At 43.9% G+C, this 27,808-nt stretch overlaps 1 protein-coding gene across 3 annotated transcripts in view; it reads right to left on the minus strand.

The window, feature by feature from the left end:
• Positions 1-25,984, minus strand: part of PDE3A (phosphodiesterase 3A) — a 225,945-nt gene extending 199,961 nt beyond the window's left edge. For all 3 annotated transcript variants that reach the window (XM_069003524.1, XM_069003525.1, XM_069003523.1), the window contains exon 1: positions 25,592-25,984. In XM_069003524.1, coding sequence (XP_068859625.1) covers positions 25,592-25,912 — 321 coding nt within the window. In that variant the 5' untranslated portion in view covers positions 25,913-25,984. The remainder of the gene's footprint in view (positions 1-25,591) is intronic.
• Between the last annotated feature and the right edge of the window lie 1,824 nt (positions 25,985-27,808).

Consider the following 27,808-nt stretch of genomic DNA (forward strand, 5'->3'; position numbering starts at 1 on the left):
AATATATGTCCACACATCATGTTTACATGTATATATAAATTCAGAAGTGTTTCCAGCTTTATATGTTTCTACATGTTTCCTGAATTTGGTAACACCTGGAGAGATTCTGAGATGTCACGTAAGGGAGTTTCACACACCAAACCTTATGAGGAGAAACAAACCTAAAGGTTACAGGGTTATTTGACTACCAACATACACATTGCTTCCAAAAAGCTGTAGTCAGGAAAGGAGGAACCAATCCTGTACTCATGATCCCTTCAAGCAATTTGCTGTTGCAATCAAATTTAAAACATGCAATTAATCAATAAAACTTGCTAAAGGATTCAAAAGTGTTCACATATGCAGTCATGAAAAAGTTCTGACCTTTTTTCCTTGACATTCATTAAGCAATATTCATCCTGTTTCTGTTAACATGGACTTTCGTTATTTTGTTACACCAAATGCCATGGAAACACCATACACCAGGACATCTTCATTTTGATTAGCAGACCATCACAATTTAAGCTCTTCTTATTACTGAAGAGTTTTCTTAAGATAAAAAGATCCTAAGTCCCTTAAAGCCAGTTAATTCCTGTTTTAATGGAAAAAGTAACTTTTTCCAGCTGTGAAGCAGCCCTAAACTCCTAGAGGCCCAAACTCCCTTAGCCAGATTTGACTTGAGAGCCTTTTCAGGATTAAGAAATTGGTTTGAGCTCAGGGTGTACTGTCAGACCACAATAAAAGGAAAATGAATACAATATGCTGGAAATACAACACTAGTCACATTAAAAAAAAAAAGCACTTTCTGACAGCATTAATTATGACACTGTGGCTCCCACTCTTATCACGCACAGCCCTTTCACAGCAGCTCTCCACCCTCAGCCATCCCAGGCATGAAACAACACAACAAGTCTTTTGGAAGACAGAAAAACAGAGTTACTGCTTAGTTCAAGTTCACAGAAAATGCTTGCTGAAAGTTCTTTTGGTCTGCTCTTCAGTTTCATCTGTTTCAAAGAAATTTCTGCATCAGTCTTTGGGAGAAAGGGTGATGAGGGTGAGTGGTAAGGAAGGGACAAACTGTGGCAAACCAAGGAAAGTCACAGTTTTCATAGAAAAAAACAAAACAAAACTCCATGCTTTACATATTTCTACTGAAAAACTTTTTCCAAAGGGGAGGAGGGAGAAAGGAAAGAAAGGAAAGAAAGGAAAGAAAGGAAAGAAAGGAAAGAAAGGAAAGAAAGGAAAGAAAGGAAAGAAAGGAAAGAAAGTGAAAACTCTTGGGATGCTGTATCTGCCACCCAAGGCTCCAACATAATCCCTGCCAGAGCAGCCTTAGGCTTGTGACTTAACAGTCATCTTTTCTTTTGTCCTGCAAACCCACAAATAAGAAATTGTTTATCTTCTGAAATCTTCTGAAAACACACAGCTGAAAGCAGTCAGTGAGTGATGTGCCAGCTTAATTCAGGTTCTCCAGCCCATGTATCAGATCATGGGGTCTGAGTGCCAGAAAGAGCCAAGCTGCCCAGAGGGCTCTGCCATCCCCACTGGGGAGTGCCAGCAACTGAGATGGGCAAAGAAGTGGAAAAGCCACAGGGGCGAATATAAAAGCAGTACTGTACACTGGAACAAACTGGTGCAGACTGGGAGTGAGGTCTAAGTCCCCTTCACCAGGAGCTCTCTATCAATATACCACCACACAACCCCTTCCTTAGAGAGACTCTGCTTAACCTATTCATCTTTGGACAGACTTGTCCTCCACTTTTGGACCTGCTCACATGGATTGGTGTGCACAAGAGGAACACAGAATGAACAGTGCAATATACAGCCATCAGGCAGAGCTGTACTGCAGAAACCAGCAAAGGCTGCCCCAGCAACAACTTCAGTGTGAACAGCTAGTTTTCCCTCCAGTTTAGGCAGTGGTAAAACCAACATTTGCTGCCATGCCAGCAAGACCAAGCAAAAAAACAACAGCCACGTGCTCAAAGACAATGTACAGATTTACTGCCCTCATGCAGAGGGCAATGCCATGACTGCTCCTTATCACAGAGCAGTTCAAGAAGCAACACGTGTCCCATACACAGGTATTCCAACACAGGAGAAACAAAGTACAGCAAAATAGAAAGCTACAGGGTCAATGACCAGCAAAAGCTGGGCAGTGACCATCTGTAGCTGTTCTGGCATTTGGAGTGGCCACATAAACAATGATTTATGGGTTCTACCATTTGGGACTGTCAAACAGCAATGGCACAGGAACCATCTTTAATTATGGAGGATTTAAATCACACATACAACCATTACAAGAGTAAGTTTTGAGACAAAGAAATCTATTTTCTTTGTTCCTACAAAATCTTGGCCAACTTGTCTGCTTGACCAAGCTCAATTATTTTTCCTTGATAGTAAAAACCATCCTAACTGTACAACAAATCACTATCCTACACAGCAACACTCCCTGTTAACAGAACCCACATGTGTGGTAGTCCTTTAATAGCACTCATTTTTAAGAAACAGTTCCCAAGAACACATACATACCACAAAACATCCAAGTTATAAAATCAGGAAGAAAAGTTAAGAGCTAGCCTTGCTCAAAGAAACAATACATGTATCAGCATCTTTATTTAAACTGCACAAAGACATTAAACAAATACATAACTAGGAGCCTGAGACCATTACAGTTTTGTTACAAATGCATCCAGTGCAGCCAAGTTCAGAAGCCTGCCACCCTGAGAAGAATGCACGTGATGTTGCTGATTCATTTTTCTGGCCGTCACAATGCCGACTCCCATTCAAATGTCCATTTTCCAGACTCTGCAGGACTGTCCTCCAACACCTAGTCTTGATAAAGTGTCTTTTCTTTTTGTATTTGAAAAATAAAGTTGATTTCCCATTGTCAGTAAAACTATCATTGCAGTTGTACTCATTCCATGGACCTTCTCCCATTTCATTGTAACCATTGGTCCAGCTTGTGATCACAGAGTTTGACAAGCTTAGTGTGTTACTGAACTGTCAAGACAGTCTTTCAGAAGGTGCAGACACTGAAATTATGTAAATCCCTTTTTAAATTAGTAAATTAATCTCTTATTTTTAATTTTTAAATACAAGTCGGAAAGACCAGCAGTAATGAATCTCTGATGGGAGTTAATGGATCTCTTGCTATCTCCCAGCAGGGAAAAAAAAAGAAGCTGCTTGATTTTTGCATCTCAGAGAAACTGAATTAAATAAGTAATGTCAAAATTCCTACACCCAGGAACTACAAATCACTTACTCTTTAAGCAATAGAGATGAACTCAGGATACAGACTAGCTCTCTTTATGGATTTCAACCCTTTTGTTGACCTCCTTACATTGATACTTATTCCTCTTCCTTTTCCTACATTGCAACTCTGTAAAAATCTAGCAATATGCTTATAAAATGTTCTTGAAAGAAATAATTTGTATCCAGCAGAATAAAGTTTTACTAGTGTTTTCCCTAATGCAAACATTCCAAACAAATTTCAGTTTTGGTCAAAAATTTATTCAGAATTACTTTAATTAAATGTTACTATTATAAATATCGAGGCAATTTAAAACATCTGGAATATAAAATACTTCTTTGTATGCAGTGTTTTGAGTAAAATCCAGTAATTTCATGAAATTTATTTACCATGTGCTTCACAGTTAACTGAGGTGACTGAACTAGGTGTTACCTCTGAAGTCACAGTTACCTGCTTGTGCAGAGATTCCTGCTTCCACCCACACCAGAGGAGCAAAGCACCCACACACCAGGCTGCTAATCCCTTGGGAATGATGGAAATACCACCAGCTCAGCCACACAGTTCAGGAAATGGCAGTTTAAGCTGTACTATAACAATCCCAAGCACAACTGCAGCACCACTGCCCTGAGCAACCCCACAAGCATTTCCTTCATGCAGGAAAATGCAAGAGTGTCAGCAGGATAACCCACTGCCATAACAGAGAGAAGCTGTGTGCCTGGCTTGATAATGTGAGACAAGCAGTGGGGCATTTTAGGATTTTATATCTAAAGCAGAAACAAAAAAGACTTCTTTCAATCTTTCTGTGAAAAATACACCCTGAAATCCCTTCTTGTCTGACAGACAGTTTCTTGAAGAAGTGTACTCACCACAAATCCTCCTAGTGTGGATGGGTAGGGTACAAAGAGATGTAACAGCACTTTGTATGTAACTGCATAAAGAGCTGGATATCAAAAAACACTTAATTCTGGGACAAACTAGTAATACTAGTTAACTAGGACTAATACATTCTTCTATGCCTTAACTGCAGTTTTCCCAGTTACAGCCCAGAAAGAACAAACTGTCCCCATGCTAGAACCTCGTGTGGCTGAGGTTTCCCTGTGCCTTTCAGAGCCTCGGAACTTCTTGTGTTAATTGTTTCAGTCTGGCATCCAGCACATATCCAGGAATGACTGTAAGGGTCTCAGGTGAGGCTGGCCCAGGGTGGGGTTTCCAGGCCTCCCCAAGGCTGTGCACCATGTTAGAGATCCCTGTGCTGGCCCAGGTGGGCTGGCCCACTGGCTACACACTGCGCCATTAAGCAATTACATGAAGTAGTCCCTGGAAAACTGCTGGTCTGTTAAGACTGCACCATTCCTGGCCTAAAGTCCATTCCTCTCTTCTTTTTTTGGCTCACTGAAGGTTTGTAAAGCAATGGCATTCTCCAGAAGTACTTTATCATGTCATTTCCAGTAATTACAACGCCCCTGTGAGATTAGAGACCCCCAACTTGACCATTATCACATGCCCATTCCCTGTAACATCCTTCTGGACAATGTCTCTTATGCCAGGGCGGATTTAAGATCTAAACTGATAAAGCAAAAGACAGGGAAAAATGACACATTAATTCCATTTATAATGCAAGTCGCAGATACTTCAACATAACCCCTCAAAAATAACTGAGCAACAGGCAAGAACTGTGTCAGATCTAAGTTCTGAACTGAAGTTTAGCCCAAAGACCATACAGGATGCTGAATAAAAGCACCCTACTGATGCAGCTCTCCAAGGCTATTCACTCTCTCCCTGCAATTTCCTGACCTGCTCCCACATCAAGAGCAATTTCCTTTACCTTCATGCTGACTCCCACTCCTACACAGGCAGCTGACTGAGCTCTTTTCCTTCCCTGTCCTCCTTCCACCCAGCCTGGGTAACCAACATGTTTCTAAAAGGGCTGCTTTCAAACGTGCTCACGGGGACTGTGCCCACGTGTGGAACTGTGTGCTGCCACAGCCAAGGGCTGCTGTACCCAGGGAATAAGGGCCAGGAGCCCAACAGTACCATGCCTTTGAAATGTGCTTTCAATTATCTGGGAAGGACTCAAAGAAACGCCTTGGGCTCCCCATGAGACCAGATCACCTGTGACGCAGCAGAAAATGCCCCTTAAGCACAAACTCCTGCAGAAACTCAGACTTCTTAAATGCTGAAGCTAAAGCTGCATTTCAACACTACAGAAACAGTCCCTTACTTTTTCCCCTCTCTCCACAATTTAGCCTTCTACAACATATTTAGAAGATAAAGCTATGTTTGAAAACATAAATCTCATCATTAAGTATTACAATCACAGAAGAAAAACACAAAAAGCCCCAGCCAGAAGTCTTTTATTTAGTCCTCATCTATCATTCTTTTCCAATCTATGTGCTCAGTACAGGCTAGAAGGGAGCTCGAGGTTATGCTTCTTGCAAATCCTTTTCTGTCCTGTATTATCAGCCACTGTTATTACCTAAAGTTTCATTCAGAAACAGCATTTGGAGTAGTTTTTCAAGGGGGAAATTCTTTTTAATCAAGTCAGGTCATGCATGATGTTAACCAGATTTGTTTTTATTTCTAGTCACTCTTCCAATTATTAATATAATTCCCTGCAGACAAATGGTGTGTTTGTGGTTTGCAATACACATCGAGAGAGAAGACTTATGAGCACAAGGCATTCAAAGACTTTTTGCCAATGAGAAATGGGAAACTTCTCTGGGTAGCAGAAAGTACAGCATCCAATTAATTAGTATTTTCCTTTTTTATCCCTTCTATTTTTTTAATTTCCACCTCAAAAAGGCTTTTGGCTGCATTTTATTAATTCCCATTTTTGACAGACAACTGAAGCAGGAATTGTATGGAACAGAGTTCAAAAAAATCCTTTCTAAAATAAAGACAAAAATAATTTAATGCAAGAGAGGTTTAGGGACTTGCAGGGTCATAAGTGAAGTGTTGCCTTCAGGCAGATGAACTTTGACAAGATGAACCTGCAACATTTTAAGAGACAAATTCAATCCCTGGGTTCCCCAAGTATTTTCCAGGTGATTTCACCTAAACCACTTATCTCCATGTCTCTGGTTACTTCTGGTGCTTGACCATTTTTCTCCCAAGACACTCTTAGGATTTCAGATGTTTAAGAGCTGGAAACAGTTATGATGCAGACAGGCCAAAGCTATTCCTTTTGCCTCCTTTGAGCAGCTGTACAAAAGCCATGACTCCCCATGCCTGGAAGTGCTCAAGGCCAGGCTGGACAGGGCTCTGAGCAACCTGCTCTAGTGGAAGGTGTCCCTGCCCATGGCAGGGGGGTTGGAACTGGATGATCTTTAGGGCCCCTTCCAATCCAAACCATTCTATGATTCTGTGACCAAACCAGACTGAGGGGAACCACCTCCCCCACTACTAAATGGAGCACACCAGGGAGGAATACCAAGTTTTCCCAGACCTACAGCTCTTGGTGGAGGGAATACCAGTGCCCTTCAGTACATCTTACAGTTACACGCTAAACTAAATCCTTTCCCCACCCCACAGCTGCACTTTTTGACACAGTTTTACGTGCCAGGTCAAAAATCACTTAAAGAAGAATTTGCCCAGAGAAAAGAAAAACATCTGAAGCAAACAAAAAGCCCAACGTCAAGAGAAATGGAGGGGAGAAACAATAATTTTGAAGTGACCCTTAGTGGGGGGCAGGGGAAGAGGTCTGTCTGATTTTCTTTGGATATAGTTGTGCAGGAAATCGTTGAGGTGGGTTAAAATACCTTTCCTGTACATGCTTTACAAAGAATTTCCTCTGATTACTAGAATAATATTTGTTTTCATGTCAATCTTGATAAATCACAGCTGTGGTGCTTTATTTCCTCTCTTCCCTCTGCTTATTTCCATCTATTAATAGGCCTGCATGTACCCACACATCAATTAAAAACATTCATATATACTTATTCTATATATAAACACTTCTGTTTCGCAATCAAATTCCCTACGTAACATTGTTCTGCTCCTGAAATGTGTCATTTGCACTTGCACTCCTGAGCTCACGGCATGACCCTGCTCCCTCCCCAGTGAGCCCAGGATCCCAGCAATGTCCTACACTTTCACAAAGCCCCACGCTTGGAGAAACACAGAGGTGTCGAGGAGGTAACTCAGTCAATGTCCCTGCACCCACTGTAGGCTCACAAGTGGAAGTGCCAGGACAAGGGAAGCAAAAGCATGAGCAATGCTGGCTGTTTGGTTCTGGGTTTTTTCCCTTTCTGCTTCCCCAGTTCAGGAGAAGGAAGGCAAGACATCTGAAGAAGCTTTAGTATAATTCAGAGCTATTAAATTCTGCAATTTCAAAGCTATAAAAGGCTCTGGAAGTAGTTTCAACCAAGTATTTTAGGCCACCAATATGGTCAGCATCAGTTCCAAATGACATTCTTCAATATTTCCACTGCTGAATGTTGGAATCCAGCATAGGAAGGAAGGGATTTATTCTTCAAGTTTGATACACCAAAACTCACATTTTTTAAATCATATGACTTACAGGAAAACTACAAAAATCTTAGTTCTTGTTACAGCTTATCTCCTCCAGGTGTCACCTACCCCCTTAAAATACAACTCTGAACTAGTTCTCAGGCCCAAATTCAACACACTTCTCAGACTCCAAGGAGAAACTGGAGATAAAACTGCACTGCCACAGCCCACTGAGTTTCATCAACTGATCAAGTCTGGAAATTCTTTCCAATTTCAAGTCTTTCTTGAAGCCTCTGACAGTCACAACAGCTGCTTTATTTCTATGCTGAGCAGAGCAGCATTAATGAGAGAGTTACTTGCTTTCTTTAAGAGGATTTAGCACAACCATAAAAGAGGACTTTTATGACAGGTTCCACTAAACAGTTCCTTAGTTCTTAACAAAGCAGGTAGATACGGTTTTGAAAACAAGACTCCCTTCCCAGAAAGTTACCTGGAGGCATCTGACCTATTCCTGCTGACAGTCAATGCATTCAAAGGTCTCCCCTAGGAAAGATTATCTCCTGGAGTTGATTAGGCAGTTTTACAGCTGCCATGCTGAGATTTTTAACAGCCTTTAAGAACCAACCAGTTAGTTCACAGCGAAATGACAATAAAAAGAAAAAAACCCCACACTATGGACTGACAACAAGCATTAAAACCCAGGCAGATGAGAACTACTGGGCTGGGCAGCAGGGCACAAGGCACAGAACACGCTGTACCCTACACGTACCCATTCCCTGGCCCTTCCTCCCACAGGAGCTCTCTCCCAAGTCCAGTGCTGCTCCCTCACGTGAGCAAGGGTGACAGGGTGCTGCTGTGCCCTTCAGACTGCTGTCCCTTATCTGGCTGCTAGGAAACCTCCCTACACACGAAGTCTAACAACTCCTGGCCACTCCATCTCACTTAGGCCATGTAGCACTCTCCTGGCAGCCATAAAAGCATTAGGTTAACAAGCGGACTTGATAAATCAGCTTGTGGCCGAGCCAAACGAAGAGCAATTAGGAGCCTAATCTGGAACTTGAACACTATCATTTAAGGGGAAGAAAAGAGGGGGAAAAAAGAGTCTGCCACCAATCACAACTTGATAATACAAACTAAACAACACAGCACCTGCTGAATCAGAGAAGGGCAACAGTAGAAAAGACACAAGAAATCTGATCTGTTCTTCAGTACCCCTGTCTAAGGGCAGGCACCAAGACTGCAAACTCCTGGCTCTGGAGTAGGATTAACACTCCACTTTGGGTGCTGACTGGAACATAAACGGGGCTTACTGGTTGGGTCTGCACCAAACAGAACTGGCACTGCACGAGGATTCTGGCCAGCAGCTGGGGGGCACAGCCCACAGGCAGATGCAGGAAACACTGGCAGCAACAACTTTGGTTTTCCCTAAGAAAAAGCAGGTATCTAGACCCACTTGGAAAAATATCTAAAATGCTATGCTGAAAGAACCTTGAATGTACACAGATGAAATTTCCCTACACAGCTTGTTGCAGAATTGTACTATTACTATTCATAGAAAAGTTTTCCCCAATATCCAACCAAGCTTTCTTTTTCTACAAAATACATAGGATGAAAAGAAATCAGCCACCAGCAGACATGGAACACACTATTCTTTTCTGGTATCTTGTGACATATCAGAAAAGATATGGATTTTGTTCATAGCCATTTCCGCCCTCTAGGCCTCTCAAAGAATGTTGTTTGCATATAAAAAGCAGGGAGGAGCTGTAAAGTACGAGAAGAATTCCGAGGGAACTCTGGACTTCCAGGCTTAATCCAGCAAAGACCGGATGTGATGCACTTGGCCTTCATGGCAAACAAGGGAACACTGAGAACCACACTTCCCTTCAAGGTGAATTTTATCCAAATATATCTGCACATGGATTTTGCACCATTCCAAGCCAGCTGGTCTCAGGTAAATTACACAGCTGAAGCAAGGAAGATGGGACAGAAGAACATGGCACTAATTCACCTCTCCTGATTTAGTATTTCATTTACCTCAAGTGAGGCCAACAAGATCTATTCCATCCAACACAAACAGCCCTCAGACTTTCCCTCCCTCTCAGCTCCCAAGAATCCCACAGAGATATAGAGCAAGTCTAACTCAGAAGACAGCAGGTCAGAGCTAACAATTTCAGTACCCGCCTTCCCACTATGTCTCAGACCCAAGCAAGATGTAACAGTAATTTCTATGGCTTTTTCACCACACTATTTAATATAAAAGTCAACACAGGATTAATCTGTCAGTGTATTCATTCCTGTGAGATGCCAAATGCCCTTACTGCCAATCCAGTTCAGCACAAGTTGAGTACAACACACCTCAGAATGCCAAGCCAGTATCTACAGGGTGTTCTGTAAGTAAGAAGACCAATACAAACACTAAGCGAGATTAACAGAGGGGACACTGATTTGCCACTTAATAGTCAAACATCAAAGAAATAAAATACTTCAATGCTGGCAACTCTGTGTGGAAGCATCTGACGAAGACACTTAATGATAAAACCTACTGGCCTGAGAAAACATTTTCTTGCAGCATTACTCCTCTCACAAATGACAAAAAAGTGCAGGAACAGAAGTAGAGGATGGATGGGGATGGAAGTTCTGAAATCTTACCAAGACTTAACAAAAAGAACTATGCCATCTCAGGAACCTGAGGAGCACATTACTATCATCACAGGGGCACAGCTCTGGGACTTCAAATCCAAGGTAACAACTTCACTTCCTGGCCAACAAGCCATTTGCAGGAAGGATATCAATTCCCTCTACATCTGCCCAACGCAGAATGCTTTCCACCGCCTCCAGATGAGGGACAACAGCCAAAGAACAGTGGATGTGAGCTGTCTCTCCAGGTTGTAAGCAACAGTTCATGGTGAAGATTTTTACCTTGGCAAACATGAGGAGATATAAACTGTGTTCTCATCCAGATAGGAATTTTTTACTATTTTCTTCTTCATTGCGTTGCTTCTTTGATCTTCTGAAATGGTAACAATTTCAGTGGCAGTGCTAACAGCAGGCCTAGAAACTGCTCACATCCAAGAAGCAAACAAAGAATAAGATCTTGCTCATAAGCCAGCCCCTAAAAGCTAATTTATTGCTTCCTATTGCAAAGCAGTGTGTGGTCACATCAGGAGTGAGCTTGGAATATCATGCTTGCTGGGAAAAATAACACACATATGGAGAAAGTACAAGACACTCACTGGTACATGGATTAATTAGAGATCTAAAACACAATGTCTCAATGAACAACATGCCTAGGTCATCACAGTTTGCTAAAAGCAAACGAGAACTTTTTTCAGTTACACATTCAACAGGAACAGTGTATTGGAAATTATTTTCAAGACAAAAGGAAGCTCTACCCACATGCAATGAGTACATGCAGGTAATTTTATTTATAAAACATTTCTGTAAATACTATGGATTATGACAAAAATGAAGATGAGTTTTCTAGGCAGAAAATCTTACTGCAGCTGCACAGACAAGAACATATGCCTTAACACACTGAGCATCAGAAACTCCTCTCCCAAGGCCAGTATCAAACATGTTATGAAAGAAACTGAATTACAATTTCACATCTCTGATAAAGCTTTTTTCCAGCCCTCACACACTGTAAGTGAAAATTATTTCCCCTTCTTTGTAAACTGCTTTGATTATGAGCTCCATGTATCATCTATGGACATTTGGAGGCAGTGAAAGATCTCACAGCAAGGCTAACATTAAATCTTTGCTGAGAAACAAGGGGAGACATCTGTGTTTCATTGTCTTTGAAATAATTAACTGATTGTGCATTACCAAAGTGAAAATTAATTTTATTCTACTGTGAGAAAGTTTGGGAAAAGTGGAAGTCTTTAGTAATCTTTAAAAAAAAAAAAGAAAAAGAAGTCTAGATTAGGCCAGACAAAGAGCCAGTTCCCACAAAAGGCATGATGGAGCTATGCCAAATGCTTCTAAGAACAGAGCATTTTTTGGTTGTTTTTTGGAGCCAAATTTCTTATGCATTCATTCTGTCTTTTATGGGTATTAATAAGATTTCCACATAAATCTGTCTCTACTTAGTCATCTTCACCACTGTCAGACTTCAGAGTCCTCCACGAGGAAGGACTGCCAACACAAATGTTTGTGATGTCACACGAGCCACACCATGGCTCCAGCCATCGCTCAGAACAAACAGGCCCAAAAGGTGAAAGGCCACTATAACCCTATGGAGGGGCAAAGGATTAAACAATAAATATATCTACCATTAGAATTAAGAGGGTGAGAGGTGAAGTAACAGCAGCAATCACCTAAATGCATTTCCTGATTCGGTGTTAACAAATGGAAAAGCAGTGAGCATCCTTCTGTAGTTTAGTATGCATTCTTAGGACACACTTCACCTGCTACTGGGAAATTTTACCTGTGCTCATCTGAAGCTGCCCTTCTATGTTCATTTCACATACTATGACCAGAACAAACCTGTCTTTGATGTATGGAAATTTCCTCCAAGGCGTCAGTGAATTTTTACATTTAAGCTTTTGTATTTAGAGCCAGGTAGCTCTTATCATCCGTCAAAATCTGAGGCAGATTCTTCACAGATTGACACCCATGGATGGATCTCTCTGGTTCAACAAACAGACATACACGCACATACACCCCCCCCCCCAAACAAAACCAAAAGCAAAGAAACAAAACAAAAAAAAATATCACCAGATGGTTTAATCTGGTTGAAGGGAAATAAGTGAGATGAGCTAAGGAAAAAAAAAAAATATCACCAAAGTGCTGTATTCTTGGGTGGTCACTCACAGACAAGTATCAAATGAATCTAATTAACCTTTCTTTACATGCAGAAGCAGAATCAAGTGTCCAAAGCCCATCCTTGAGTTGTTTGGCCTGTCTTTCACGAAGGGGGGGTTCAGATTTGCTGGACTAGAAGATAGGGAATGAGGCAGGAATAATCAGTTCACTGATGTAAGCATTCCTAGATCAAAAAGGAACATTTGACTATTCAAAAGAGGGGCACTGAGGAAGCTGTTAATTCAAAGCATGTGGCCATCAAAATCATGACATTTCTTTTAAGTTTGCTTTTTATTAAATAAACACATGGAAAAAGAAAACAAACCTGCATACAGCTAAGAAGTTAGATATCTAAAATTTCATTAAAAACATCTGCGATTGCAGATTCAAGCATTCAAAAGATAGTGTATGACATAATTATGCTTACAAACACTGACTCACTGTTTTAGACAGCAATGCATTAAGATCACAGGAAAGATACTCCCTGGGCTATCAAGTTTCTCCCTAAAGTTCTCATCTTCTTAACCTGCTATTATAAATGATTAAGACAATCTGATTGTTACTTTCATCTCAGTTCTAAAAACCTTAACCAAATAAAAGACCCAGAGGCCCCCAGGCCAAGTTCTCATGAGTGCACTGAATGACAGCAAAGGAAGCTGTTTCGTCGCTGCTCCCACTGTCGCAGGATTTTTTGGGCTGGGTTTTTTTAAGTGCATTTCAGTAAATTTTGCAATACAGTGACTTCAGCTTAAAAACCAATGTTTTTCTCGGCATCACGTCACCACTTTCATTTGAGAAGAGACAATATATAAAGCAGATCAGAACATGAAATAAGCACATATGGAATAATTTTACCATTTTTTTAACACAGATTAGTTGCCGTTTCCAAAAGAAAAATAAAATATAAAGATCTAAACATGAACCCAGAATTTAAAATTTTGGGTTTTCAAAAAGTGTGCTCAAGTGGCAGATCACAGCCCGAGTCAGGAAGTCTTAAGGTTAATCTTAAGGATCTTCTTGTCCATCTATGTATAATACAAAAGGAAAAGAAAATTCTAGATCCAAGGATGATGGCAGCTCAAATATTGGAATGGAAAACATTGAAACTATATCTCAGTCACTATTATCAAAAGTACTTACTATCCATCAACTCTGAATAAGAACATCACACATGTTAGGACTAGATTTATGCACCACACACAGCAGAAGAGAATGCTGAAATAAAGATTGGATAGCTCTGAGAGGAAGGGGATAGACAATCTGTCTTTACTACTTCACTTAAAAATGCTCTAGAGCTGTCCAAGAAACATTTGTGTTTGCCATCTCTCTCTGTCTCACCACAACAGATGCATCCAGAGAGCTAGGTTTAGATGTCCTAAATTTCAGTTAAGCCCTGGTTCCTCGTATTTCCTATGAGCTGGCTCTGACTCCAAAGGTGCCTCGCCAAGAGGAAACGACAGGCTTGGATCCTCAACCGGAATTTAAGCTGGAGTAAGTGATTTAGGGCTGGCACCCCAGTCTGTCTAATTGTCACACTATTACCCCATGCTCCTCTATGACACTGCTTGACAAACACAGCAGGCTTAGCAGGAGCCAGCATTCTGGATTCTGTAGCCCAGAAGTCAGTTTGCAGTCCCAATAAGGCACAGACAATATTTCTCTTTGCCACTGAACAGATGTCTTACTATGGTCTCTGTAATGAGGTACTAACAGAGCCCATGCTGCCTAAAATGATCAGACTGTACACACCTATGGATATACCTGCCTGCTTCTAAAGGTTTTTTGCTTCTCCACAAGTCACAGAAAAGATGAATGCTCTGCAGCTCTGAGAAGAAGCCTCCTGGAAAGGTTCAGGCTCCCTTTACACCCTTATCCCCCTTTTAACTTCCATCCCTCACAAGCACACATGAAGTACAGCATTAATTCCTTTAATAGAAAATGTTTATTCATTTGCAGTTGTGTGTAATCAGTAGACAATTAGGACTGCATTTAAGAATGGTACTTGCATATGCCTTAAGCTGGTGTTAAAAAAAATAAACCTCAGTAATGGCATATGAATTATCTTGAAACATTTCAGCTCGCACAGAATTCAGAATCAACAGAAATGCAGTGAATTTCAGGGTACTGTTTTAATAAATAACAAACACAAACTAGTCCACAGCTTCCCAGAGAACAGGTACATAGCAGCAACAACATATCCACTACACATAACAGAGTTTTACCAGCTAAAGCTCATTGTGCTTATCTGTAAAAATACAAGTCACCTATTTATTTCAACTGGTCTTATCATGCTTCTCACCAGCCAGAGCTACATGCTGAACAACCCCTTATTTCTGCCCACAGGAATGGCTCCAGTTCAGGCTGCACTGGGACCTTATCAGCTCCTCCTGCCCAGCCAGTCCCGTGCTCCACATCCCAGCTAAAGCCAGCAGCAAGTCAATCCAGGCATCTGGGACACCATGGAAAGCACCTTTATGGCTTTACACCTCTAGAACAGATTTCTGGCACCGAGCTCCAAATTTAATGCTGGAATGTATCATTTGTAAGACACAAGCAGTTATTTGTTGATCAAAATCACTACTCAAGCGTTTCCAAATAAATAATTGCACAACTTGGCACACGTTTTCAAATCAAGAAAGAAGAAGAAATATTTAAACTATAAAGAATCAAAGTCAAGCAAATTATTAACAAAACTGGCATATTAATAAACAAGGCTGCCTACAGAAACATCAGAAAATGTGATTTAATATACAGAAAGAACCTTGTCATACGTAACTCAGGCTTGTTAACTGCACTGTCACAGTCAAACAAAGAATTCCATCCCTCTCAACTGCACAATACTAACTTGTGTAGATAGATACATACACATATGTATATATATAAAAATGTCTATATGTGTGTGCTCACATCTACAAAAACATGCTACAAGGTGTCAGGTCACATTTTCAGCAGCACAACCAACCTTAGCTTTGAATTACTTTCTTTAAAATAAGGAACAGAATGGTTAGCTGTTAAAAAAAAAAATTTAAAAGCTCTCTTTGGATTTAAGGATGTGAACACAGCTCCTTCTGCACTAAGGACTGAACTAAAAGAATCACCCTGTTACCCTGGGAGGGCTGAGCACTATCAATTACCATTGAAAATAGCAAAGGCAGGGAGGAGATGATTAAAAACCTTTACAAAAATAATCTAAGAAAAATAGCGTTTTTAACAAACCTTGACTTATACAATGTGAATTTTAAAATATCACTGAATGAGAAGGTGAAGGTATCCATTGTCTCACAAGAGTAAGAGGCAGGCTGCATTTCAGCACAAGTATTCCTGTAACAATCCCAGTGACAGATTCAAACTAAAACTCCAGCCACATGAAAAATATCTTATCAGTTATCTTGCAATTACAGAAGCACCCAAACACATTAAAGTTCCTTATCAACACCAAATACAGTGATCAGGCTTTGCCAAGAGCAACCTATAGTTAGCACGACCAGTACAGCTGAAGAGAAACACACCAGAGAATTCAGTGCAGCATCCAGCAGCTTTTTGCCATTCAAAAGTGAGTTTCAGGGGAAGGACTTCAGCATTACCAATATAGAAATAGTGGTATCTGCATTGCAGGGTGGGTTTGTAGAGGAAATGAAGCAGCAGAGTCTACTCTACAAGGAAACCCCAGATAGATCTGTCAGTTGGTGAGCTCAAATAGGCATCAATAGGAAAGAAAGAAAAGGAGAAAAAGGGAAGAGAAACCAGAAAGGGAAAGAGAAGAAAGAAAACAACAAAAAAAATACTCTCAAAAGCACTTGAAACTGCATTCACAGAGGCAAGGGTAGGCAGTACATAAGGTTGTGCAGCCCTTTTTAATCTACACTTTCACACAGAGGTCTGCACCTTTCCACAGCTGTCATTTCACCTGAGATTCAATATACGCACATAGACAAGGTTTCACAAGTTTTAGTCTGCAGGCAACAAAAAGCTTGGGAGAGCATATCTAGATTACTGCTGATAGAAGTGGAGTAAAAATTGCTTGGACATAGCTTTTCAACCCATGCAGCACCCTTTCCAAGTGTCCTCCTCCACTGCTGGTCAGGCAGCAAACAGAAAAGCTCCTGAGAGTGCTTTTGCAGACTGCCACGAGTGCCTTCACTGACAGCACACAGCAGACAGCCCCACTCTGGCCTCTTCAGCAGCCCCACAACCACATTTTAAGGCAAATTTGGGGTGTATGTATTTGCCAAGAATCAATATTTTTACATAACATAGGTAACAAAACAGATTAATGCTCTGCCTCTCCTTCATGACATTAAACACAAACACGCAGGGGCTTATTTAAAACCATACAGCAAAAGTAAGTGCAAGAGACTCAAAGTATCTGTACTCCAGGGTGAGGAGCACTTTAGGTTATTGCTGGTGCCCTGGCAGCAACTCTGGCACACAGAGATGCCAGCAAGGTATCATCAACCTGCTGGGAGTGCAATAGTTCAAAAAACAATTAACCTTCACCACTCAAATACTCAATTCTTTCCCCACTTGGAATTCATTTCACAACTGCGCTTATGGACAAATTTACTCAAAAATCAGTCAGAAGGATGCTGCTCAGAATAAGTAATGTTCAGTTTTTAAGTTCAGTAATAATTGTTCCCCTACAGTATTATCTTTGAGTAAAAGACAACCAGAAACAAGAAGCTTTTCTAAACAAAAAATAAACCAAACAACCTTCAGTGACTTGATCCTCAAAACACAGTGATAGTTTTCCAGCAGGCATCATCATACTTATATTTCACACAGCTTTAAATGAAGCTGAGATATTTCTAAGAGGACCAACCAGTCTAAGAGGAAGGGTTGCTTTTTTTAAGCCATCAGCAGGGTGTGCCTCAGGACTTCAGCAACCATCAGAAAAAGCATCATGAGGATATTTGAAAAGCACCACTCCTACAGAGTTAGGCAAACAAAAATCCCAGTAAAAAAAAAAAAAAAAACACCAAAAAACAAAAACCAACAAAATGACGCAGAATATAATTTTATTTTAAATTTCAAACCAAAGCATAAATCTTACTACAAAACAAAGCCAACTTAAGCAACATACAAAATACAAAAGTCAAATAAACCACTTTAACCCTGCATATTTCACTGGCGGCTTGGGAGTGTTAGCCAAGGAGGCCTCAGCTATGCTCTGAGCTATTTCTGATATGTGGAGGTTTTGTAATTTTCCAGCCTTGTGCAGGGCAGAAGGAGAGCCTTTAGCTGTATTGATGCTCATAAATAAGTTCTCCCTAAATTGTTTTTCAGTAGTTAATTGCAGTAAAAATACAAAGAGTCATGCAGTGATAGGTCCTAGTCAGTAGGCACTCCAGATAAAACAGCATGGTCACTAAAGCAGACAGAGTGACCAACTGGGAACTTTCTTCCTAACAAGTATCAGATTTTAAAAAAAGCACCAGCTTTTCTAATCCTCAATCTGTTTGGCATCAGAAACCTGTACAATTCAATAAATAATAAATACAAATGTCTAAGCTGGAAGAGTTTCATTCATACCTTGTGACATGCACATGTTCCATGATCAGTGTGTATTTCTGTCTCACACAATCAGACTTCTTTGTAGCAGTTTAAAAATAAAAGGTTTGGGGGGAGTTTGTTTTGAGGCTAGAGAGGGATTTTTTTTTCTTTTTTCTCCAAATTCCTTTCTATTCTTCCATTTTTAGGCAAGTACCTTGTCAATACCCTTCAGTCAGATCTGTTTTACACAGATTTTCCATCTCTTCTTAGCTGATGCTCAGAAGTTTGGGCTGTCTCTGGACCCTAATTATTCTGTATGTCTGACGAAAACTTGATACAGCACTCCATACCATGCCTTCACTAACCCAATTTCACTATAAAACCTCACACACACAAAATCTTTTCAGTGACCAGCACTGCCAGCTAACACAAAATCCTTTTCTTGACAGGTTCCAAAATTAACAATGCCATTTCACTGACCAAACTCATACAACCACCAGTATTTTCCCTTCTGTTCAGCAACCCTTGAGGTGGCACTGAAAACATCCATCTCCTGTGTTCAACAGCAATGAAGGACCATTTCTCTCATCAGCACATTACACAGAATCACAGGCTGGGGCTGGAAGGTACCTCTGGAGATCATCTAGACCAACCCTTCTGGCAAGGCAGGGTCACCTCAAGCAGATGACACAAGGTGGTGGCCAGGCAGGTTTTGAATCTCTCCAGAGGAGACTCCACAGCCTCTCTGAGCAGCCTGTTCCAGTGCTCAGTCACTCTCACAGTACTTTTTCCTCATATTCAGGTGGAACTGGCTGTGTTTCAGTTTGTGCCCCTTGTCCTGTCGCTGGGCACTGCTGAAGAGAGCCTGGCCCTGTGTTCTTGTCACTCACCCTTCAGATGGGTGGATGCATTGATAAGATCATCTTTCTCCAGGCTGACCAAAGCTTCCTCAGTCTTTCCTCACAGGAGAGATGCTCCAGTACCCTCATCATCTCCATAGCCCTGCGCTGAACCTTCTCCAGCAGCTCCTTGTCTTTCTTGATCTGTGAAGCCCAGAATGGGACACTGAGCCCCAGATGTGGCCTCACCAGGGCAGAGTAGAGGGGGATGTTCTGCTATTGCACTCTCCGAGCGGCATTTCCCGTTTTAGTTATAAATGGTTACATAGAGTCTTGAGGCGCACTGAACATTCTGCGTCGGGAAGGACCCGCTGGGATCATCAAAGTCCAGCCCCTGGCTCTGACACCGCGGAGCCACGGGGCGCGGGAAGCGAGGGACGCGGCTGGAACAGCAGCTCCAGAGCAGATCCCGACACGGGCCGAGTTAAGGACCACGGACAGATTTTGCGGAGGATGTCCGTGCCCGGCTTGGCCGCGCCGAGCGGCGCAGGGGCTCTCGTGCCCTCTAGGGGGCCGCGCCCGCCAGCGCCGGCACCGCTGCGGGAGCGAGCGGCACCGCCTTCACCATCACCACCTTCACCTTCACCACCTTCACCATCACCATCACCACGAGAGGCTCGCGGCAATGACACCGCACACAGAGGAAAAGGACGAAAAGCAGCTCAAACCTTTCATTAAAAAAAATCCCACAAAAACCAACAAAAGAAGCCAACGCTTGATAAAGACGTAGAGCTCCTCCTCTTTCCACAACCCCAGTGAATCTCCAAAAGCAGTTCAGAAAGAAGGAACGCTGATATTACACCCACAACTTAAAACTCAGACGGACATCGCATTTCATTATTGTTTTTATTACTCCCGGTACAAAGAACTGATGCTACCGCTTGCAGCAGGGCTTAAAGTGAAACTCGCAGCGGGACATAGAGCAAGACAACTTGAACAAAAAAAACCCAACAAACAAACAAATAAGCAAACAGCAAAAAAAAACCAAAAAACCAACAAACAAAAAACCAACAAACAAACAAGAAAAAATAAGAAAAACAAGCCCCACAACCCCTCCCCCAACACCTGAAAACCTGCATAGTCCAAATGAAAGGTGTTTCTTCGAGTGACACCCTGACCAACACCGAAAAGACTTTGAGGAAAGTGTTTGGTAATTCATAAAAAAACTTCTTCAAAACCAAGCAGAGGAAAAAAAAAAAAAAATCAATGCACAAAGAAAAACACGACTTCCACTTTGTTATCTGAATCTGTCCATTTCTTTCCTATCTGTCAAGGGATATGCTACAAGCTGTACATCTCCCATTAGATTACCTAAGTAAATCACAGCAACTGGCTCAAAGCTTTAATTGCAGCAGTGTTCTTTTGATTCTCAAATCATTCAGGATGCAGTCAGCTCACCCCCATTCCAAGCCCTGCAGTTTGCAGGCACCAGAACCCAGCAACCTTTTCACTTCCAGGCTTGAATTTTTTTTTTTATATTACTTTTTAAAGAAAAAAGCCCAAGCAGTATTCCTTCTATTTTGCAACACACAGCTATGCCTCAGTCTCCCACAAAAAACAGTTGGAATGTGAGAACACTAACAGCAGATTAGGACAAATTCATACAAATGTCACAGTTAACGTCCAAAACATCATGTGTCACTGTTTTTCCCCTCCAACCCCCCAACAAGCTTCTCAAAACACATTTCATACACAGGGTCACTGTTCTGGCTCTTTATTTAATTAACATGACAAACCCAGAGTACACAGGATTTCTTTCAGTTCCCCAGCTTTGCATTTTCACACTTCAGGCAGAAAGAGCAGAAAGTCACTACTGTACTTTACTTTTTTTGCCAATATACCATAGTATACATTTCTTGATTTAACCAATTGACAAAAATAGATTCCAAGCCCTTCGTGAGAGTTTCAGCAGCAGTTTTAACATTTTTGTGAGGCTGAAAGAAAAATGAAAAAATCTAAGTAGAGTGGGTTTGCGTAAATGAAGCCATGCAAAGAAAATAAAGCATTACATCTGGAATCCCTGGGTGATTTTTCCTGGAGCCTTACTTAAATATTTTACACAGTTGTGTTTCAGAAATCACCAGATGACATAACTCCTCAGTATTCCTTCGTTTTTAGTGACCTAAATGGCAATGCCAGTAAATCTTATCAGAGTAATTATAGCTCAATAAACCTTATTAGCAGGAGGTATATGGTATATAAAATATCACATCTAATAGGAGACCTATGTCTTTGACACAGACAAAGTTCAGTATCTAAATCTGATCTGCCTTCTCCCCTCTAAAATTTAAAATTTCTCTATGTTGCCCCCTGATCTCCCCTATTTTCAAGCCAGAGGACAGGTTCCATATTACTAAAAACTGGTATAATGTAAAGGTACATTTGTCTGTTTTTTAAAGCAAAATGAGAAAGAACCAGCAAAGGGGAAGAAACAACATATTCCTGGCACTAACAAAGCTCTCACTATCAAACAATGAGAAGAGATAAAGCCTTAATTTTCCCTTGGAAAAAAAACAAAACAACAAACTACAAATATATTTCTTTTTCTCCACTGTTTCTTAGATCTTATCACTGCAGAGATATCTTTGACCATGTGAACTGTTACAGTATTGTCTTCTCAACTCCACAGACAGGCGGTGATAACGACGCTCCCGGCTCACAACTTTCCCAGGCTACAGGCTGGGAACAAGCAGGGTTACCACCCAGAACCCCATGAAAAACAGTCAAATCGAGCAAAAAGCCCACTGCTGCTGCTGGAGGAAGTTAGGCAAGTCTGGCACCAAAGTTACTGATCCGAAAAATTAACTCTTTAATCAGGAGAAACGGGATGGGAAAGATGCGGCAACACGAAACAGCAACCAAGTCCCAAATCAACTGAAAATAAGTGACAGACCCTCAGATGTCCCTTGGGAAGGCAAAGAGCTTTCTCCTTTTCCAACTACCCAGAAGGAAGTAAAGAGCACAAAAGAAATATGCAAGGAAAATGGACAGAAAGCCTGTGTGCCTTAGGAGCCAGAGAACACGGACAGGAGTTTGTCCAGGGAGCTGCTGGCCTGGCAGCTGGGGACATCAGAGCTGCAGGAGAAGCTTCTCCATCCTGACGCTGCCTCCTGCATGGATCACGCCAAGACTCAGCACCTCACAAGTGCCTTTACTCACACAGGGTTGTGTCACCCGCTAGTTGGGGGACCAGAAAGTCCTTCAAACCCTGATGTGTGCTGTACCCCTACATCTTCTGACTGAGGAAAAAACAAACCTACAAAGGCAAATCAAACTATTTGCAGCAGCTGCAAATAACACACACTTGTAATAAATCCAAGGTAGCTGAAAGCTTCCCACTCCCCTAAACAAAACAAACAACAAGCAAAGCTCGAAAGCAAAATCAGGAGTCTTCAGCATGGTTTAAATTTGTCCAGCTACAATCTCTTGTGCAGCCTTCTACCCACCAAGGCAAAATCATCCCCTTGGACTACTGTATGTTGAGATTAACATGCCGATCAGAGGCACGAGCTCTGGAGCATAAGGGCATTATAATATTTTAATGGAAAAAAACATCACATAGAACACATTTCTGCTCCTCTTCCTACTCACAGCAACCTCCTCTCTACGCTTTTAGAAAGAGCTAAAATATTTGCAGAAACCTGGAGAAAAAACTCCAAAAGCCAGCTTCCTGGTGCCACTTTTACATTTACTAGAAAAAAAAAAAAAGGTATTTCTTCATTCATTTCCTGTCTTATCCATCCATTCACAATTTCGCTCTGCATCCTCTTTCAAGTCTGGGTGAGTGAGCCCTCAAGGAGCTGAGCATCCTCAGCCAGCCTTGATGAAATCACAGGGAGACAACACTCAGCTGGGACCAAGATCATCCACACATTTCTCAATGAGATCTACACACACACCAGTCTGGAAGCTCTTAATCCAAAGAATTTGCCAAAGTCGGGAAAGGGAGACAAACAGCAACCACAAAAAGCACAGAATTAAAGTTAAAATGGGGAAAGAGCACTTGTAGCAACAACAGAAGGTTGCATCATGGTACCATTTGAATTCTGGATGGTGGCTTTTTTTAATGAAAGTTTTTCTTTATAAATTCTTTTTGGAACTGATAAGCAACTAACATGAGATGTGTTAATACAATATCCATGTTGTCAGTTTGCAATACCTGGTACTGTCCTTTACATCACAATGCCACATAGATTCACCTTCGAATTCTAGTAGGGAAGAATTCAGGTTACAATAGAGATGTGTGTGACTAAAAAAGAAAAATTCAGAAATTCCAACTTTCACAGAATCTCATATTAACAGAAACAGATATGAAGGCAATCAAATTCTGGAAAAATAAAAGCTCAATTAAATGCTCAGCAATAGAAAAGGTGACGCAGGAGGTGATGGGAAAGTTCTCTAAAACTTTGCCTAATGTTACTCACTAAATCAAAGTATGTGTTTCAAAGCAATAAAGTGGATCTATTTCCTGATGAAAATTATTGGCAGCTCACAGATGTAAAAACAAGACAAGAAACATTCATGGGAGGAGAGGGGGCAGGAGAAGGCCTGTTTTTTTTCTTAAAACCCTCATCTCTACTTTTAACATGTTCTATTTAAAAACTGTCCAAAAGAAAAACATTAACCTGTGCTTTCTTAAAGTCTACAGGGAGCTGATTTTTGCTATAAAGTTTGTTTGCTGTAAGAGAGTCCCACTTCTCCCAGCATTTCTTCGAGGTCCTTACAGAGCTTTGTTTCAGCTTTTCCATTTTTCTATCATGCTAGCATTTATTTAAGAGGACAGCTTTTAGGAAGAGAACTTCAAATACACACAGCCACATTGTGCTAAAAAAACCAAACCAAAAAGTCTCCCCGAACTCCAAAGTAATCATCCATTTCTAATCACACAGTGACGCAAGCAATAGCAGATCTCACTATTGATTAATAGTGAGTGAGAACAAAAGAAAGAGAAATTTGCCAAAATCCTGCAGCGGGTGAACTGAACAGTTGCCAGCTAACTCCAGCCCAGCTCCATAGCCTGGAAGTGGGAATTGCTGAGGGCAAAGCTGACCACTGTCCCCAAGTAATAGGAAGGGAAGTCTACTCTGTTACTATCACCAGTTTAACATTCTGGTATATGCAGCAGATTTGAAGTCCCTCCATAAGCAAAGACCGTGGTCACTGAGTCCTGTCTCTGAATGATTGCATTTAGAGATGTTAACTAAAAGGCTGCTTTTATTGGAAGCGTGAAAGCAAGCAGACATATGTTTAAAACTTTACAAACGATTATTGTAAGCAACCACCAGAAATGTCTAGTATCACCAAGTAAGCCTAAAGAGTTTTAATTTCGTGCCTTATTGTACTTAAAAATTACTCTTACACCGTTCCCTTTCAGTTCCTGTTAAAGTCCGAACTGGGTCAGTTCTCTACTTTTTCACACTATATTTGTCTATGGTAAATATTTATTTTACCTAAACAAAACTGTTAAATAAATAAGTACATTTGTTGTAAAACAAGTCTCAAGTATATAAGGTTGTCAGGCCCTCTTCTAGAAAATGTCAGAACCAACCACAAAGAGATGTAATCAAACCATTTCCAGAAACTAGCCACCCACACCATATAGTTAGATGCCATTACTTGGAAAATACTTCGCTGCTTCCAGCAAGCAACCTGAAATAAAACCTGTGGTGTATGACAACACACTTCACCTGATCACAGTGCACAGAATCATTTTCAATACTAATTGAAAAAGAAAGCTTAACACCATTTGATGCTTACTTCCCTGCCAGGAAAGGTTTCCCTTTCCACTGGTCAGCAAGGGTTGCGCTGACTTTCAAGACAGTTACATGCGACCCATGGAGTGATACTTTTGTGGTGCAATCTTAAATCTCAAAGCAACTGAGAAACACTTCAAGCGCAGAACTAAGTTCACTTTGTGTCCGTGTCAAGACTCCACAGTTGTGCAGTTAAGATACCGGTGCTTGATTGCTTCTTTCTCCAGTTTTCTGATGTGTGCATTTAAATGAACGCATCGCTGGTCACAAAGTTCTCACTCAGCCATTCCAATCACAGCCTCTCAAAGGAAACAAAGTTGAGATAAATCGCGTGTGCCTCGCACCGGTTCCAACAGCCACGGCAGAGCGGGAGCTTATTGATTACACGCACGGGAACAGCCTTGGGGAGGCAAAGTGCAAAGAGGAGCCTCAGCGGACAGGCTACCGCCCTGATAAGGGACTTCTCCCACCGAGGACAAGCTGCTTGGCTCACGCACACACCCCTTCCAAGCTTAGAGCAAGTTTAAAAAGGCTAAGCTACCTTTCTAGGAAACTACAGGTTTGAAACAGCGAGGCTCGTAAGTGATGCTGGGAAACCCGAGGGCTGCGCTGAGGGCAGGTTCCCACCGGCTCCGAGAGCCAAGCGGGCACCGTCTACCCCAGCCCTCCCTCTGCCAGGCTTAGGAAAAGCCAGCGCCGGCGACAGCTGTAAGAGAAAAGCACACCCCGAGCCCTCTCCCCGTCGCCCGCAGCCGGAGCAAGTCAGACGGGTCCGGAGAGCCCCGCTTCCCCCGGCCCTGTCCGGAGGCGTCCCGGGGCTCTCCGTGCCGCCGGGAGCCGGGGAAAGCCCGAACCGTGCGCGGCCCCTCCGGCGAGGAGCGGCGGGAGGACGCAGCTCCCCGCGCCTCCGCCGCCGGCGGGACCCCCGGCAAAGTTTGGGACCCGTCTCCCCCTAGCCCCTGCCCTACCTGCTCCCGGGGGATGCAGGGCAGCGAGGTCCTCCGGTGGGTCTTGTTGCCGCTGCCGCCGCCGCCCGACATCTCGGGGGAGATCATGGAGCTGGACCGCCGCCGCCGCCTGAGCACCGGGGCTTCGTCCGCGGCCGGGGGGGCGGCGGGAGGCTCGGCCAGCGGGGCGGCCCGCCGCGGGGGCCAGAGCCGGTCGGCGTAGCCGGCCAGAAGGATGCCCAGCAGCCCCAGCAGGTAGGCCAGGTAGGGCCGCCAGGACGCCGGGACCCTCTCCAAGGCGACGAGGGACGTGGTCTTGGCCGCGCTAGTCACGGCGAGCATGAGGACGCCCTGCCTCAGCTTCAGCACCAGCCATGTCACGGCGGCCAAGCAGCTCAGCACCACCCCCGTAGCGGCGAGGGAGAGCAAGTGATCCTCCTCCTCCTCCTCCACCTCCTCCCCCGCCGCCAGCGCCGTCTGCGCCACCGCTTCCCCCCCGCAGCAGGCGGCCAGCAGCACCAGCAGCAGCAGCGCCGCCGCCCGCGGCCGCACCGGGCAGCGCCCTGCGCCCAAGAAGGCGCCGGCCAGGCAGAGGGGCACCGCGCCGGGGGGCACCCAGCCCCGGCCCCGCGGCCCCCGGCCGCGCTCCCCCCGCTCCAGCCTCACCACCAGGGCCAGCAGCTCCGAGAGGGAGCCGGCGCGCAGCGCCGAGGAAAGTTTCCGGCGGCGCCAGGGCTCCCGCGGCGGCGGCAGCGGCGCGGTCCGGGCGGGTGCCCCTCGCTCCGCCGCTGCCGCCCCGCCGCCGCCCGCCCGCCGCCCCGCCGGGCTGCGCGCCTCGCCGCTGCCCATGGCCTCGGCGGGCTCCCCTGCGCTCCCCAGGCGCGATGGGCGCCCGCCCCGGGGCTTATTCCCAGCAGGGCAGGGTCCGGGAGCGACTCCGGCCGTCAGTGCCCGCTGGCCGGGGGAGCTCCCCGCCGCAGCAGCGCCAGCATTTCCTACGGAGCGCCGCGCTGGCCCCCCGCTCGCCTCCTCCTCGAGAGCCCAGCGCTGCGCACGGGGGGCTGGGGAGCGCCGCGCCTCTCCGCGACCACCTCGGGCTTGGGGCGGAGGGGTGGGGCGGGAAATTAAAATTTATTTTAAAAAGTACAGGAGTGGGAGAGACAAGGAGAATTCCTAAGCGGCGTAAGAAAATTGGGAAGGGGGAAGGGGGGCGGCCGGGCGGGGGGAGAGGCAGCTGTACCACCTCAGAAGTGCTGCTTAATTTCTAGGCCATCCTTTGCCTTCCAGGCGGAGGCAGGGAGGGGGAGGCGGGGGCGGAACAGCGCTGCCCGCCGGAGGGTCCGTGCCGCGCCCGCGGGGGTCCCGGCCGTGCCCCGCGGATAAGGGGAAGGACTCTCCCGGTCGTTGCGGACTGCGGGGAATGAGAAATGACAGGGGGAAAAAAAGAAGAAAAAAAAAAAAAAAAAAAAAAAAAAGGCGCCCAGGGCTAAAAGAAAAGGCAAATAAGAGGCCAGCGTAACGGCGGCAGAAGTTGCGAAGTCCTGCCGGGAGGGCGAGAGGGAGATCTGCGGGAGAGACTTAAACGTAAGCCTGCTTGGGAAGAGAAAAAGAGGATGAGCGAAAAGGAGAGGATTTCCCTCCTGAACGCTGCTGGGATAGTCCTTGAGTTTTACACGGGAAAAGCGCTCCCCATGTCCGGGAGAGGAGGCTGCCCAAAGCCCAGAAGCGAACCTGCACCGAACAAGCGGCCGAACCCGAGCAGCGGAGCGGGGTGCTGGGGGCGATAACGAAGCAGGAGGCTGCGACTCCCGAGGAAGGGCAGCCCCGTCCCGGCCCGCGTTCCTCTGGAGGAGCTCCCTGGCACCGGGCACTGGCAGCCAGGGCATGAATCCGCCTGTCAGGGTGGGGGCAATTATGAGGCCGTAAAAGAGTCAAAAAGATGGATGTTTATGAGTGATTATTACTGATTGTGTTGTTGTTTTAATAGGAAGCCCGAGCTGGAATACCGAAGCCAGCGGGCTACGGTCCTCAGAAGGGTTATGGATTTCTAGGCTGTGGCTCATCCAAAAGCGCCTGCTTCCTCAAAACCTGCCTCGCCCTCAAGCCGGAGGGCTCCGCAGAGTGCTAGGGGCAGACTGTGGCCCTGACCGCGGGCTGCCCAAAATTGGTCTTCACACGAGTGGAATCAGGTGCAGACTAAAAGTCTGTGCAGAACCCCGGGTCGCCCCGAAGAGCATG

This window comes from Aphelocoma coerulescens, chromosome 1A (assembly GCF_041296385.1).
Source record: "Aphelocoma coerulescens isolate FSJ_1873_10779 chromosome 1A, UR_Acoe_1.0, whole genome shotgun sequence".
In the NCBI taxonomy this organism is placed as follows: Eukaryota; Metazoa; Chordata; class Aves; order Passeriformes; family Corvidae; genus Aphelocoma; species Aphelocoma coerulescens.